We start from the raw sequence: 12,564 nt of genomic DNA on the forward strand, positions 1-12,564 counted from the left end.
AATATTTAATTGTCTTATTGTTTTAATTTTCTAGTCTTGCAAAACCTTATGTTCAGTTGTTTGTGTTGTTCCTTAAAATTGTGTCTGTGTCATTCCAATTTTGCCATGTGAAGCACTTTGGGCTGCATGTTTGTATAAAAGGTGCTATATAAATAAAGTTAAGCTGAGTTAAACTCAGTATCGAGTCCTAATCAAGTCATAAAGCGCTCTTGACTAATTGCAAAGCCATTTTAACAACAGAATAATACTAAATTAAATTTACAAAAATCAATCATTATTTTTAAAAAAATTGAACTTATTCATTAAAACATTTGTCTGAAGTTGTTGTGTCTCTGTTTGTAATTTTCGACCTGTACGTTTTGCATACTGCAATTCATTTGTTGTTGAGCACCTTATAGTTTTTGTATGTGAACAAAATTATCTTTAGTATCAAGGCTTCTTCCTTGGCACATGCTACACCCTTTTACCAAGTTTCATGAAAATCGGGCAAGTATTTTTTTCTGTAATCCTGCAGACAGACAAATAAACTGACGTGAAAACATAACCTCCTTGGTAAATGTGACCAGACTGAAATATCTACACAGCACTGAAGAAAACATGATGACTGATGGCTCCTCAACACGCCCAAAAATGTGATAAAAATAGAGCCTTGTTTAAATCATCATCTGCCTCCACACCCTCACAAACGAGGATGTCATTGTGGGAATTGCACGTTTAATTTTAACACTGACAGGGAGAGGAGCTACACACCAGGGCTTTCAGCTTGCTGAAGGTAACAGAGGTGCAGTTGAAGAGATTGGGAGGCAGCCAGCCCTTGTGCTCATCACAGTGTCGGATCGCTGTGCCTGAGAAGGAGGAGGAGAGAGAGAGTGTGTGTTATCACATGAGAGGTGAGGAATAGACTGCAGCTGAGACAGAGGGCTGCAGGCAAGTTTCATATATTGCCATTATTATATGGTAATTTGATGAGCTGCCTGAAAAGCCATCATACCGAGCGTTCCCTTGGGACAGTGAACTGCTGCAGGGAGACCAAACTTAGTCCTGGGCCACCAGATCCCAGCCTCGATGGCCTGAGGGCAGCTGTCATAGATTACTGAGAGGAGGAGCAGGAAGGAGACGAGAGAGAGATGATGAGGGTAAAAATGGAAAAATATTAAATATATTTGTAGCTATAATGAAGCAGTGGTTATAAATTGAGCATTACATTATATATGAGAGGAATGTGATGAATTCTGACCTTCACAGCCGTTAGGAGAAACCTCAGCGAAGGGGTTGTCGCAGCGGTCACACTGGCGTCCGATGACACCGGGTTTACACTGACACTGGCCGCTCTCTCGGTCACACGCTCTGGAGAAGGAGCCGACCGGGTAGCAGTCGCACAGCAGGCAGGTGTCACTGTCTTCAGGACGGTAGTGGTTGTCCTGGAAACAAGATTGGAGAGAGGAAGTTGCTGATTAAAGCTTTTTTTTAATAGCAGCTCCTTCATTTTCATACATCCAGACATATTTCAACCTGAGAGATGTGACAGGCTGCAGCTGCTAGTTCAAAACATCTGGGCCAGATGCATAAATAACGTGAACGCCTTTTCCCACACACTGACTGATATCTATAAATGAGGAATGTGCACACCTCACACATTCTCACACCGGGCGTACGCACAGTTTGAGCTGAGACAGCTGTGGGTGATACGATTTGAAACAGATTAAATATAAGATGAGAGACAGACAGTGTTTTTAGGTTGTTTGCCAATGTCACATATTGTGTTATTATTTTTGCAGGCTGCACATCGTTCTGTAAAATGCCAGTCAAATGTGCATTTATAAATGTAATTTTAAATAATTCATGAGGAGTGATACATTTCATCATTGTCTTTATTTACAAACATCTCCCTGTTTGCATTGTTCAATGTTATCATGTGAAGCACTTTGTAAAGTCTGTTGATAAATCACTGATCAGCCTTCTGACATTTAATAATCATAATGACTGTGACGATGGTTTGCAGGAATGTGATGAATTAGTGGGATGAAAACAGTACTCCACAGCAGTACATACTGTAATTACAGCTGCTTTCATATGGTTGGAGAACCTTGGCAAAGCAACACAGTCAATGACATTGCACTTTCTTTACTGTATTGCTCACTGACAGGTCTGATGAGAGGTGAAGCACGGTTATCTAATGCAACGTGTGTTTTAGGGTGTTCTTACCTCCATTTATGGTGAACTGTGGGTGTGGACATGAGGCTTGTGCCCACATGCTTAGCACCACAATGACTTTAATTTATAAAACAGAATCAGGTGTACGCATGGCTTTATTAATCTGACTAAATCTCTATAATACTGCCTTTGTGTGTACACACACACTTTTAGTCATGAATCTTCACAGTTTTGTGCATCTGGCCCCTGGATGAGTTTCTCATTTATGTCCGCCATCTACTTTTTCCTGGTCAGAATTGAGCTGTGTCTCAGTGCCATACTACATACAGACTGTGAATGAGTGTAGTGTACAACATTAGGTTTACTCCCCAAAGTCTCTATTTCACCTTTATATCCTTCAGTGCTGTAACAGAGTTCATACGGCCATTTTTAGATCACTTGTACAGCAGTTGAAGTCAGATTATGTGCCGTCACTTACAGACTGGCGTAGTCATATCTGCTGTGGTACCAAAGCTTTGATCTTATATCGATGGATCAACTTTATTAAAACTGAACTAAATGAAGTTGAAGAATAAACTGAATAACTTCAGTAAAAATACTAAATAAATAAAAGCAAGCCCGGGAATATCAGACTGGTCTTTGGGTGTTTTGATGGGATATCTCAAAGTTTTTAAATTTTCATAAATCATGTTTTTTTAAATTGTGCGCTCAAAGGAATCTTGATCAAACTGGTGGTATATTCATATTAAGAGCAGCTCTTGTCTTTCCTTGTAAAGGAACTCTTCATATTTGTTTTGAACTGGAAAAAAATTGATCACTTACATTTTTATTATTTAGCCAAGCAGGTTATATTAGCAGTTGATTTGTCTGTCTGTTTGTCAGCAGGATTACTGAAAAACTACGGGCCTGATTTTCATGAAACCTGGTGGACAGGTAAAGCACGGGCCAAGAAGGAACCCATACATTTTTGGAGCATATCTGAATCACGGGGCGGATACACAAATTATTTTTCTCTTATACTGACATTGTGAGATGGAGCATTGTGGAATAAATGCAATACATCTTAAGAATGACTGGATGGCCGTAAAGTTCAACAGTGAGAAAACAGCCAGTTGTAGAAATTGACGATGACTCCAAATCATGATCCATGTTCACAGGTACCAGTAATCCTCGGCACACACTCACCTTGCACCGGCACTCTCCGCTCGTCTTGTTGCAGTCAGAGTCGAAGCCCTTGTCTGTCTGACAGTTACAGGGGCCGCAGGTCTTGTGACCCCACCAGCCTCTGGGACACGGCAGGTCGGTCCTGTAGGTGAAACACATGGTCAGTGTACCTGCAGAGTGATAAAACATACAACACAAGAACGCACAGTTTAACATAGAGGTGAGGGAAACTGTACTTCTTCTCGCAGTAATGGCCGAAGTAGTTGCTGGGACAGTCGCAGGTGTAACCACGAGGGGAGCTCAGCTTCCTGGTGCAGACCGACTCGTGTTCACAGGGGTTTAACGAGCATACATCAGTGCAGTTGGTGCCATGGTAACCTGTAATGAGAAAGTAAAACAAACAAATAAGTTGCGGCTCTCTCACAACACGGGTAACACCACTCAAAAGAGGTTGAAATAATATTTACAGGATGGTGATTGAAAGGTTTTTAAAGTAACCTTCCTGCCCTGCAAAACGTTATAATCATGATTTTTGGTTTCAGACTGACCAGCGAGGCAGGTGCAGGAGAAGCTGTCCCAGTCGTCACTGCAGTAGCTGTTGACAGGACAGGGGTTGGAGCTGCAGGGGTCGGGCACGCTGCAGCCCGGCTCCACGTTCACCTTCCTCGCCTGAGACAGACTGAGAGCCCCGCCCACACGCAGACCCTGCAGGCAAACAAACACATGGTCACATCCACGGGAACACTTGACGTCCAGATGGCAAATGATTGTTGCTCACAAATTTCAGATAGAATTCCTACAGAGCTCTCAAGTACGGTGTTTGTGCTCAAAGTAAATGGGAAAGGAGAAATTATCTAAAGTTGCAAAGTGCAATTTGGTGAAACAGCCTCCTGGAATGTGCTGGGAACACACAAGTTGCTATTTTGGGTCAAAAAAACACTTTGAGGTGCCCGTCTGCGTAAATGTCGTGTGCTATCATATTAGTAAATGTCTATCTATAAGCAAAATACCCAGAATCCGGAGATGGTTTTTTCAGATATTTAAAACTATGACGGACATATGATGAAATCCATGTTGGATACTTTCTGATCACAGCATCATAAAAGGTCAGATCTTGAGCGAATCTTGTCTCTGGATTGGGATGACTTTGATACAATCACAAAATGGAGTTAAAATATTATTCTGATATGACTGACAGGGTTCCTACAGTTTAAGGCAAGTTAGATTTAAGACTTTTTTAATGCCACTTGGAATGAAATTTAAGACCAATTTAACAATAACCCAGACACAGTGGTGATGTCATCGTGCATTAATTGGAGCGTTAAAAAGTACGCTGTATTAGATTCAATAGAAAAATCCTCAAGGAAACACTTGAATGGTATAACAGCTTTGGCACTTACACTACAGTGCACACCTTTCTCGCTTTTCCAATGTAGAGAGCGAGAGTGTCAACTGAACTATAGAAACTCTCTACGACTGAACTCACACTGCGAGAAGTGTCTCCTCTGCTCCTGCCTGTCTAACACCCACTGCACAGAGGAGAGAGAGGAGACCCCCTGCAATTACTCTGAGCAGCATGCGTATTATATTTCTTTCTTTTTCCTTGATGCTCTGAATAAGTTTATGTTTGTCACAAAGTTAAATCAAGTCAGAAAGTTGGCAACACTGAAAACAACATTTATATGTGATCTAAACATCTAAGAAATTGTTTATTTCAATGAATTTTACCAAATCTGGACGAGTTCTCACTCTAACACTTTAAATATTTGCTTTTAGACCTGATCACAAACGCTGATATGAGTGGGGTCTACAGGAGGGACTGACCTGTATACAGCCACGGAAGCCATGCTGAACTTTCCCATCAGGCCTCGCCACACCGCCAACGCTCACAATCTTCAGCTTGGAGTCTCGCAGCTTCCCGTCCACATCCATACTGGCCTGAAAAGATGCATGATGCAAACTTTATGGCTGCAAAAAAATGTAATTCATGGTGATTCAAAGCAGTGAGGATACAACAACTCACCAGGTAGAGCCCCTGATCTAAAGAAAGCACTGCTTTGTGGTGGCTCGCTGCTCCCCCCAAACTGCTGATATCAAGCTGCAAATGATGCCAGTCTCCATCGTTCACCAGCACCTCCTCCACGCGGGAGAGAGTGGAGTCTTCCCCTCTGTGCAGCCCCATCAGCACGCTGCCCCCGCGCAGCTACAAAGGCAGGGGGAGAGCCGGGAACAGGGAGGACACAGCGGGAGGGAGATTGAACCGATGTTCAATAGCAGAGGAGAAAAAAAGACCACCAAGAATCAGCACATGATGAACACAGACACACAGCTCTGACTGTCGTGCACAGGTGTGCAGGGCCGGAAATAGATTATCGGACAGTTATGTAACATCAAAGAGGCGTTGGTCTAGACAGGCGAAAAAAGTGGACAAACACAGATGCTACAATGAGCGTCTGATCATTTTGGTCCTCTGATAATCAGTGACGTGCTGCGACTCAGATGGCCAACAGGTGGAGCCTCAATCCTAAAATGTTTTATCCTGCTTCCATCAAACATATGAGACATTTTTCCCCTTTTACAGAAGTCAGGTTATGCTCTTCAATAACCTTCAAAATGTTTCTCCTCCAGGATAAACTGACATTACTGTGTGTTGCAACACTTCAGTCAAACTGTCTGCAGAGCCAAATAATGTATGAAGGAGACCAGCGTGTAGCCAGGAGCTGTGTTTGTGTGTCTCACCTGCAGCGTGAGGTTGTGCTGCTGGCCGGAGGAGATGTGCAGCAGAGTAGCGCTGGCCTGACGCGTGCGGAACATGAGCTCTACATGCCAGGGGACGGAGGCTGCCGTTGCCGCCATGTTGTTCCACTGCAACAGACTGTTACCCAGGAAACGCTGCGGGCTGGCCATAACTGGAGAAAGAGAGAAGAAGTTGTTAAAAAACTGTGAGGAGAGAGTAAGAATTTGGAAGAAGTGATGAAGATAAGTGAGGAGAGAGTTTCACAGTAGGCAATGAGTCATTACTGTCAACCAGCGAGTCTGTTATGTTCTCTGATCACGTCCAAGTCATCACAGCTACAAAACTCTCACTCAGACGTTCTACTTCAGTGATTTGCCATCTCTTTTTTTGGCTGTCTGAAATCAACAAGGTGCTCACATCAACACCTGCACTGGTTATTTAGAAAGAAAGGATATGAGGATGCTGAGGTAAAGATTTAAATAACATATGATTAAAGTCTTCCTCTGCTCTAAAATGGGTTTTTCTTCCTGTTGGTTGAATGTGATGTTTCAGCTTCACTGTGCAGAATGATGCACGTGCAGAGTTTGACACAACAAGACACATTCAGCTGCAGGAGAGGGAACGTTTTTTGTGCTCATTTCAAAGGGTAACTTTTGTATTTTTTTAACCTGGAGGCTATTTCCCATGATTTTGTGTCAAAGTCACAAATGGGAGATACAATTTTTGAAACTGGTCTAGTACTGAGAGAGGCTGCTGCAGCTGGCAGCCATAAAATGCGCTGCAATGTAATCTTTGAGGCGATATCGCACTGACAGTGACTGTCCATTAAAAGCACTTTTTATGCCACTAAAGTCTCAGATTGTTGCTTGAAGCGTCTGACAAATTTATAAAATGTTCTTCAGCCTTTCGCTGATCTGGTCTGTTTGTTACTGTATCTAATCAAGTCTCGCTTATGGATCTGGGCGACTGTGACTCAGGAGGAAGATTGGCTCCTCCCATCAACCACATGTTGTGTATCCTTGGGCAGGATACTGAACAAAATTGCGTGTGAATGTTTAAAACTGAGTTGCAGGTGGCACCTTATAGTGGGCTCGGTGGCCATGAGTGTGTGTGTGAAGGGATGAATGTGACATGTTGTGTGACAGCACTTTGAGTGGTTGAAAGACTGGAGAGATGCTATACAAGTGCAGCTCGATTTACCAAGGAGAGGACTCGTGAGCTGAGTCAATCCAAAGGTTAAGAAAAATGTTTTATTCTCTGTAGTGTCCTTTACATAATGTTGTCAGACCCCTTTGATAAATCATAAATTAATAAATAAATGAATAGGGTTTCTCTTTAAATCTGAGTTTCAGACATGATCGTACCAGCAGGATCTATGACATCACAACTCCTCTGGAGGTCAATCATGGTCCAGTGTGCACTTCCACACATTAAGACACCTCAGGTGCTCTCACACTGAGAATGAACTTTGCAGCAGTTAAACATTTGAACCAGAAAACATTTACATATTCATAGATTCTGAATCTTTCAATGAGGCAGACGGAGTAGATTTTATTTTAAGACTCTTTAAACAAGGGAATTTAACTTTTTTACAGGGAAAAAAAACATATCAGACATAAATTATTATTCAAAGCAGAATATTTCTGTACGTCTTAAAACGTGTCTGGAGGGGATCTTTAAAAACCCCAGTGTCTACTATGAATCTTTTAGTGTAGCAGTGAAATTCCAAATAATTTAAAATGCAGTTTTATTTGCGTGGTTGATGAATCAGAGGGATGTTGTGGTGTTTGTGCACTTGTGCATTGACTCTGAGAAGCATTTCAGCTCTTTCAAACGTGAAAACAAGGTGACAGGAAAGGACGCTGCCTGATGTGGAACACTTTCTGTCTGATCACGGCGTCTCTGTACACAGCGAAGAAAAGCACCTGATCGAAATGATCGATTAGTGATGACAAATAAACCCGATGCACTCTGGCTGACAGCGCTGGCTGGTGAGAGGAGTGAGAGGCACAGAGAGAAACTGCTAAATGTTTCACATTTACACACAAAGATAAAAAGAAAGTTGGAAATGAATCCATTAACCAGCCTGATTAACTGTATAGTGAACATTTAGCCACATCTAGTGACCTCCTGTATACATTTATCAATCAAATTTATTCATCCTATATAATCATATAAGGTACATATTGTGTTTGCTGCTAAGATTGACAATTTTATTGATATAAAATATTTGTTATAATTAAAAAATAACAATAAAAATATTGGAAAAAAGGGTAAAATCCCAGCGGAACATTAACTTATTGAAATATAAAATTCCTGCAGGAGCTCTTCTTTTTTCTTTCAAAATACTTGTTAATTTTCTGTTGACCCACTAATCAATTGTCATTTCAGCTCTACAACATTCACACGCACATTAATACACAAACAACTGTATTTTAAAATGGTGTTGATGATTGCTCAGGACTGTTGTTGATTATAATATATTCAAGTGATCAGAGCTCATTAAACAACCTTAGGAGATGAGTAACGTGATCACACTGCACCATGTCCCACTTCTACACCCCCACCCCACCTTATCCTCACATATGTACTCTGCAACACGCCTGCCCTCATTTAAATATCCGGCTCTGCTTCCTTTTAAATCTGATCTGCATGAAAAAATGCTCACTGAAATAAATCTTTTTCTCCCCTCGTTCTACTTGAAGCTAAAAACAAGAGTTGTGTTGTTTTACAGCGCTCACTCCTCTTCCTGTCTCTTCTCAAATTGCTGTAAACCATAAATCAGCACACATAACAGCTGCAGCGGATCAGGTGGAACAAAGACAGACACTGGAGAACACCGGCACTGAAACATCAGCGAGGTACTTAAAAAGTCAAAAAGCAATTAGACTTAAACGCTTCTACATCGTCTGAAACAGAGAAAATTCTACTTCAAGCAGCTTGATTCTCACAACTGATTCTGTCTGTCATAAATCAGACATTAAAACTACTGCAGTGTAATCAACAGGCTTTTTATGACTGTGTACGTCTGAAATTAAGTCAGGTGTTCCCAGAAAGCTGCTATCACTGATCTGACACACACCGATAACTCTACCTGTTATTTTTAAATGCAGATGGAGCCGTTTCTGCATTAATGAGTCTCTGATACTGTTTTCATTCATGGGTGCTGAGAGGTGGGTGCTCGGGTTCTGCAGCATCCCCTACTTCACAAAGGGTGAAACAACACAGTTTGTATAGTAATAGTTGGCTTTTTTTTACCAAAACTAATGTGCTATCTGAACATTTGTTTTAGATTTAAAAGAAAACATGAAAAAAAGATGTTTATTATGTGCCAATTGAATAAAGTCCTCCAATCTGACATGACATCACGTCAGGTCAAAGTGTAAGGGCTGTGGTTGGCCCATGAGTCAGCTCAACTTGGGGAGAGATTTGTGGTAGCAGCAGCTAATCAATGGCACAGACAGGCTGAGACAGACACGTTTTATGGCAGCTATGGAGCAGACGTCATGCAGACCTAGCCTTATGATTTCCCCAGAGTACGTGAATGGCTTCAGCAGAGAGATAACCGAATGTCCGAAATCATACAAAATGAAATATAATGAATTTTGGCATGTGCAGTCCAGAGAGAAGTTGGGTCTGAGGCGAGTAGGGCTGCCAGACAGGAGTCACGTTACTTTACAGGGCTGGTACCTGCAGTTATTCCACAGGCTAGTTAATAACATGTCGGGCAGGAAATCCAAAGTGTGGGATCATTTTGAGAAGGAGAGGGACGAACCTAAGGTGATATGTAAACTCATCTTCATTGGTCGACTACAAACATGACGCATCATCTGAAACATGTAAGTAGCTACATGCCCATTAGCCACTTAGCACAATCATTACTGCTTTGCCGACAGCGTCATTAACAGGCGGCTCGCTCAGTGTGTGACGTGCACTTGTAGATAAAATATAGGCCTATATTAATGAAGGTTCATTAGTACAGGTTTGGATTTCTCTGTAATGTAGCACAGTGTTAACAATGTTACTGATACTAATCTTTCTCACACCTTCAACTCAAACCATTGTGTTGCCCCGCCCAAAACATATCATTTAATAACCAAATTAATATTGTAAACATGTGGGCAACTAGGTGACTAATGGACCTAAATGACAACTATTGGTTGACTAGGAAAACTCTTAGTCGGGGGCAGCCCTACAGACGAGAGAGCGCAGAGTCTTTGGACTAACAGCTGATGGACCCCTGATGTAGTGTAAGTATGTCTGAGCAGTTTCCTGTAGCTTCTGTGTAAGCACATGCACATTTATCCCGTGCAGCACCCCTCAGCAAACATATGCTCCCACACGTATGTTTCCACTCTGCTTTTTTTGACCTGATGGATGACGGCTTCAAACTCGATGACAAGTTGAGTCTCGGGTCACAAAGATGGAGGACAGTCTCGGGTCAAACCAGCCTGTCACACAGGTCAGACCTCATCTCACAGCTGACCGGCTCTTTTCCACTTGACTCACCTCTTTCGCAATTTTGCCCTCCAAACCCAAGCGGGCAGTCACAACTGAAGGAGCCCCACAGGTTCACGCAGGTCCCTCCGTTCAGACACGGGTTGTTGTTGCAGAAGTGTCTTTTGGCGGAGCATCCTAGGAGGGCGAGAGAATAAGAGGTTGATTTACTCGTTTGATCTGTCCCACCTCATTATTTCATCAAAGCAGCAAAGAGTCAGAGGGTAATAAACTATTCATAGCAGGTACAACGATCATTTCCCACCGACTCCACTTCCCCGCTGTGCTCATTATAATCATTGTTATTCTCTTTCCTCTGCCAGTCTCTCTCACTCGGCTGGTCCAACAATAAAACTCTGTCTGACTGCAGAGCAGCTTTAAGAGATGAAGTCAAGAATTATCTCTGGATGCCAAACAGCAGGTCAACACGTACCTGGCAGGGTGCCGTTGTTAGCGATGAAGCTGGCCATGTCTATGTGCTGGTTGTCGATGCGCAGGTTCTTCATGCAGCCCACGAACTGCCGGTTGCGAACAGGGAAGTCCTCTGGGAGTTTGGGAACCCCTCCGAGGAGCAGGGGCCCGGTCAGGTCCAGTGATCTGAAAACATGGAACCCGTCAACATTTACGCACTCGCAGTTTTTTGCTCTGCCTTTACATCATCATCACTAATGGGGGGTGCATGAAAAATTAATCACAGAGAGAGTTTTACAGTGTTATTTTTCCCCCTGGAGATGAAAACAGAAAACATCCCAATAAAGGAAAAAAGGCAAAGCTTAGCTAACACCCTGGAGATATGGAACTTCATCTCAAAACAAGTTTACTCTCTCTGTTAATGAGCCCGCAGCAAAGAAACTAATCAATTAAATTAGTGAAGTCAATACAGGAGTAATGAGGGGAGATGTGAGGCAGAGAACAAAAGGTAATTTATGAAAATTCCTGTTGCAAAAATTAGATTCATCTTCCTTATCCTGATGAAAGAACTGATAATTCTGCAGATGTAACTCCAGCGGACTCACTTTTTAGATCCTGACTGGCTGCCCTGAGCAGAGCAGGTGTAGTTTCCAATCATGTGACCGAACCGGAGGGCCACGGAGGCGTCGCAGTTGTCCACTGTCACCACAACGACCTTCTGGTCCGAGGGGCCCTGCGGCAGCCCGGCCTGGTTTAAGATGGGCTGTGGAGCGAGAGACAAACTCATGAATATCAAGATAAATTATAGATCGCCTTCTTTGTGTTTGTGTGGAGGCTTCACAAAACAATGAGGATTAAGAATGCATAACGCCTTGTTGCCTCGCCTGCGCCGTGCACACTGAAGTCTCTGTGTACACTTGAGGATCCAGAGAACTTTTTAATGCCGACAAAACACTACAAGACTTTGAAAGACATTAGTGTGACACCGTCTCACATCTAAAGACAATGTTAGTTTTTAGTCACACACTTAAAAATTTTGCAAAGACTGGAGATCTTTTAGGGTCGGGGACAACAACTAGATTTCTTTTGAGATCATTTTCCATCCTGCTTCTGGTAGAAAATAATTTGCTGAACTTCCTTCAAGAAATATATTTTGTTTTTTATTATCAGTACAACATTCACACCCCTTCATCTTGCACACATCCCTGATGGACTAAGTGAAGATCATATCTACTAAAGATCCTGCTGGCAGCAAGTACAGGAGGCAAACTGTTTCAAAAATGAAGATTTCTCACTATAAGAAGTGCTGGTTGTTGATCAGATACACACCGAATTAAACACTGACCCTTATTCACGCCACCACTTTCTCCTCCTTTTCCACAAACCAAGACTTGTTCACATTCTTGCTTTTCCCCAGAGTCTACTCCATGTTCACTGTCTACACCCGGGGTGTCAAACTTGCCCACTAACGGGTCCAATTGGTCCCTCTAGATGACTTAGCACACCTTATATTGGTGCACTTGTGAAGGCTGAGAGGTGTCATGAGCTATTTAAACAGCTATTGAAACAGTGAGTACATACTTCATGTAAAATACAACCTC

At 42.4% G+C, this 12,564-nt stretch overlaps 1 protein-coding gene across 3 annotated transcripts in view; it reads right to left on the reverse strand.

The window, feature by feature from the left end:
- The window catches only part of celsr2 (cadherin, EGF LAG seven-pass G-type receptor 2), a 95,107-nt gene that overhangs the window by 16,703 nt on the left and 65,840 nt on the right, over positions 1 to 12,564 (reverse strand). For all 3 annotated transcript variants that reach the window (XM_050037506.1, XM_050037505.1, XM_050037504.1), the window contains exons 6-17: positions 11,569 to 11,726; positions 10,986 to 11,149; positions 10,565 to 10,690; positions 6,058 to 6,227; positions 5,342 to 5,521; positions 5,143 to 5,256; positions 3,867 to 4,023; positions 3,555 to 3,696; positions 3,340 to 3,460; positions 1,238 to 1,421; positions 992 to 1,093; positions 751 to 845 (exon numbers count right to left, since the gene is read on the reverse strand). In XM_050037506.1, coding sequence (XP_049893463.1) covers positions 751 to 845; positions 992 to 1,093; positions 1,238 to 1,421; positions 3,340 to 3,460; positions 3,555 to 3,696; positions 3,867 to 4,023; positions 5,143 to 5,256; positions 5,342 to 5,521; positions 6,058 to 6,227; positions 10,565 to 10,690; positions 10,986 to 11,149; positions 11,569 to 11,726 — 1,713 coding nt within the window. The remainder of the gene's footprint in view (positions 1 to 750; positions 846 to 991; positions 1,094 to 1,237; positions 1,422 to 3,339; positions 3,461 to 3,554; positions 3,697 to 3,866; positions 4,024 to 5,142; positions 5,257 to 5,341; positions 5,522 to 6,057; positions 6,228 to 10,564; positions 10,691 to 10,985; positions 11,150 to 11,568; positions 11,727 to 12,564) is intronic.

This window comes from Epinephelus moara, chromosome 24, assembly GCF_006386435.1.
Source record: "Epinephelus moara isolate mb chromosome 24, YSFRI_EMoa_1.0, whole genome shotgun sequence".
Taxonomy (NCBI): domain Eukaryota; kingdom Metazoa; phylum Chordata; class Actinopteri; order Perciformes; family Serranidae; genus Epinephelus; species Epinephelus moara.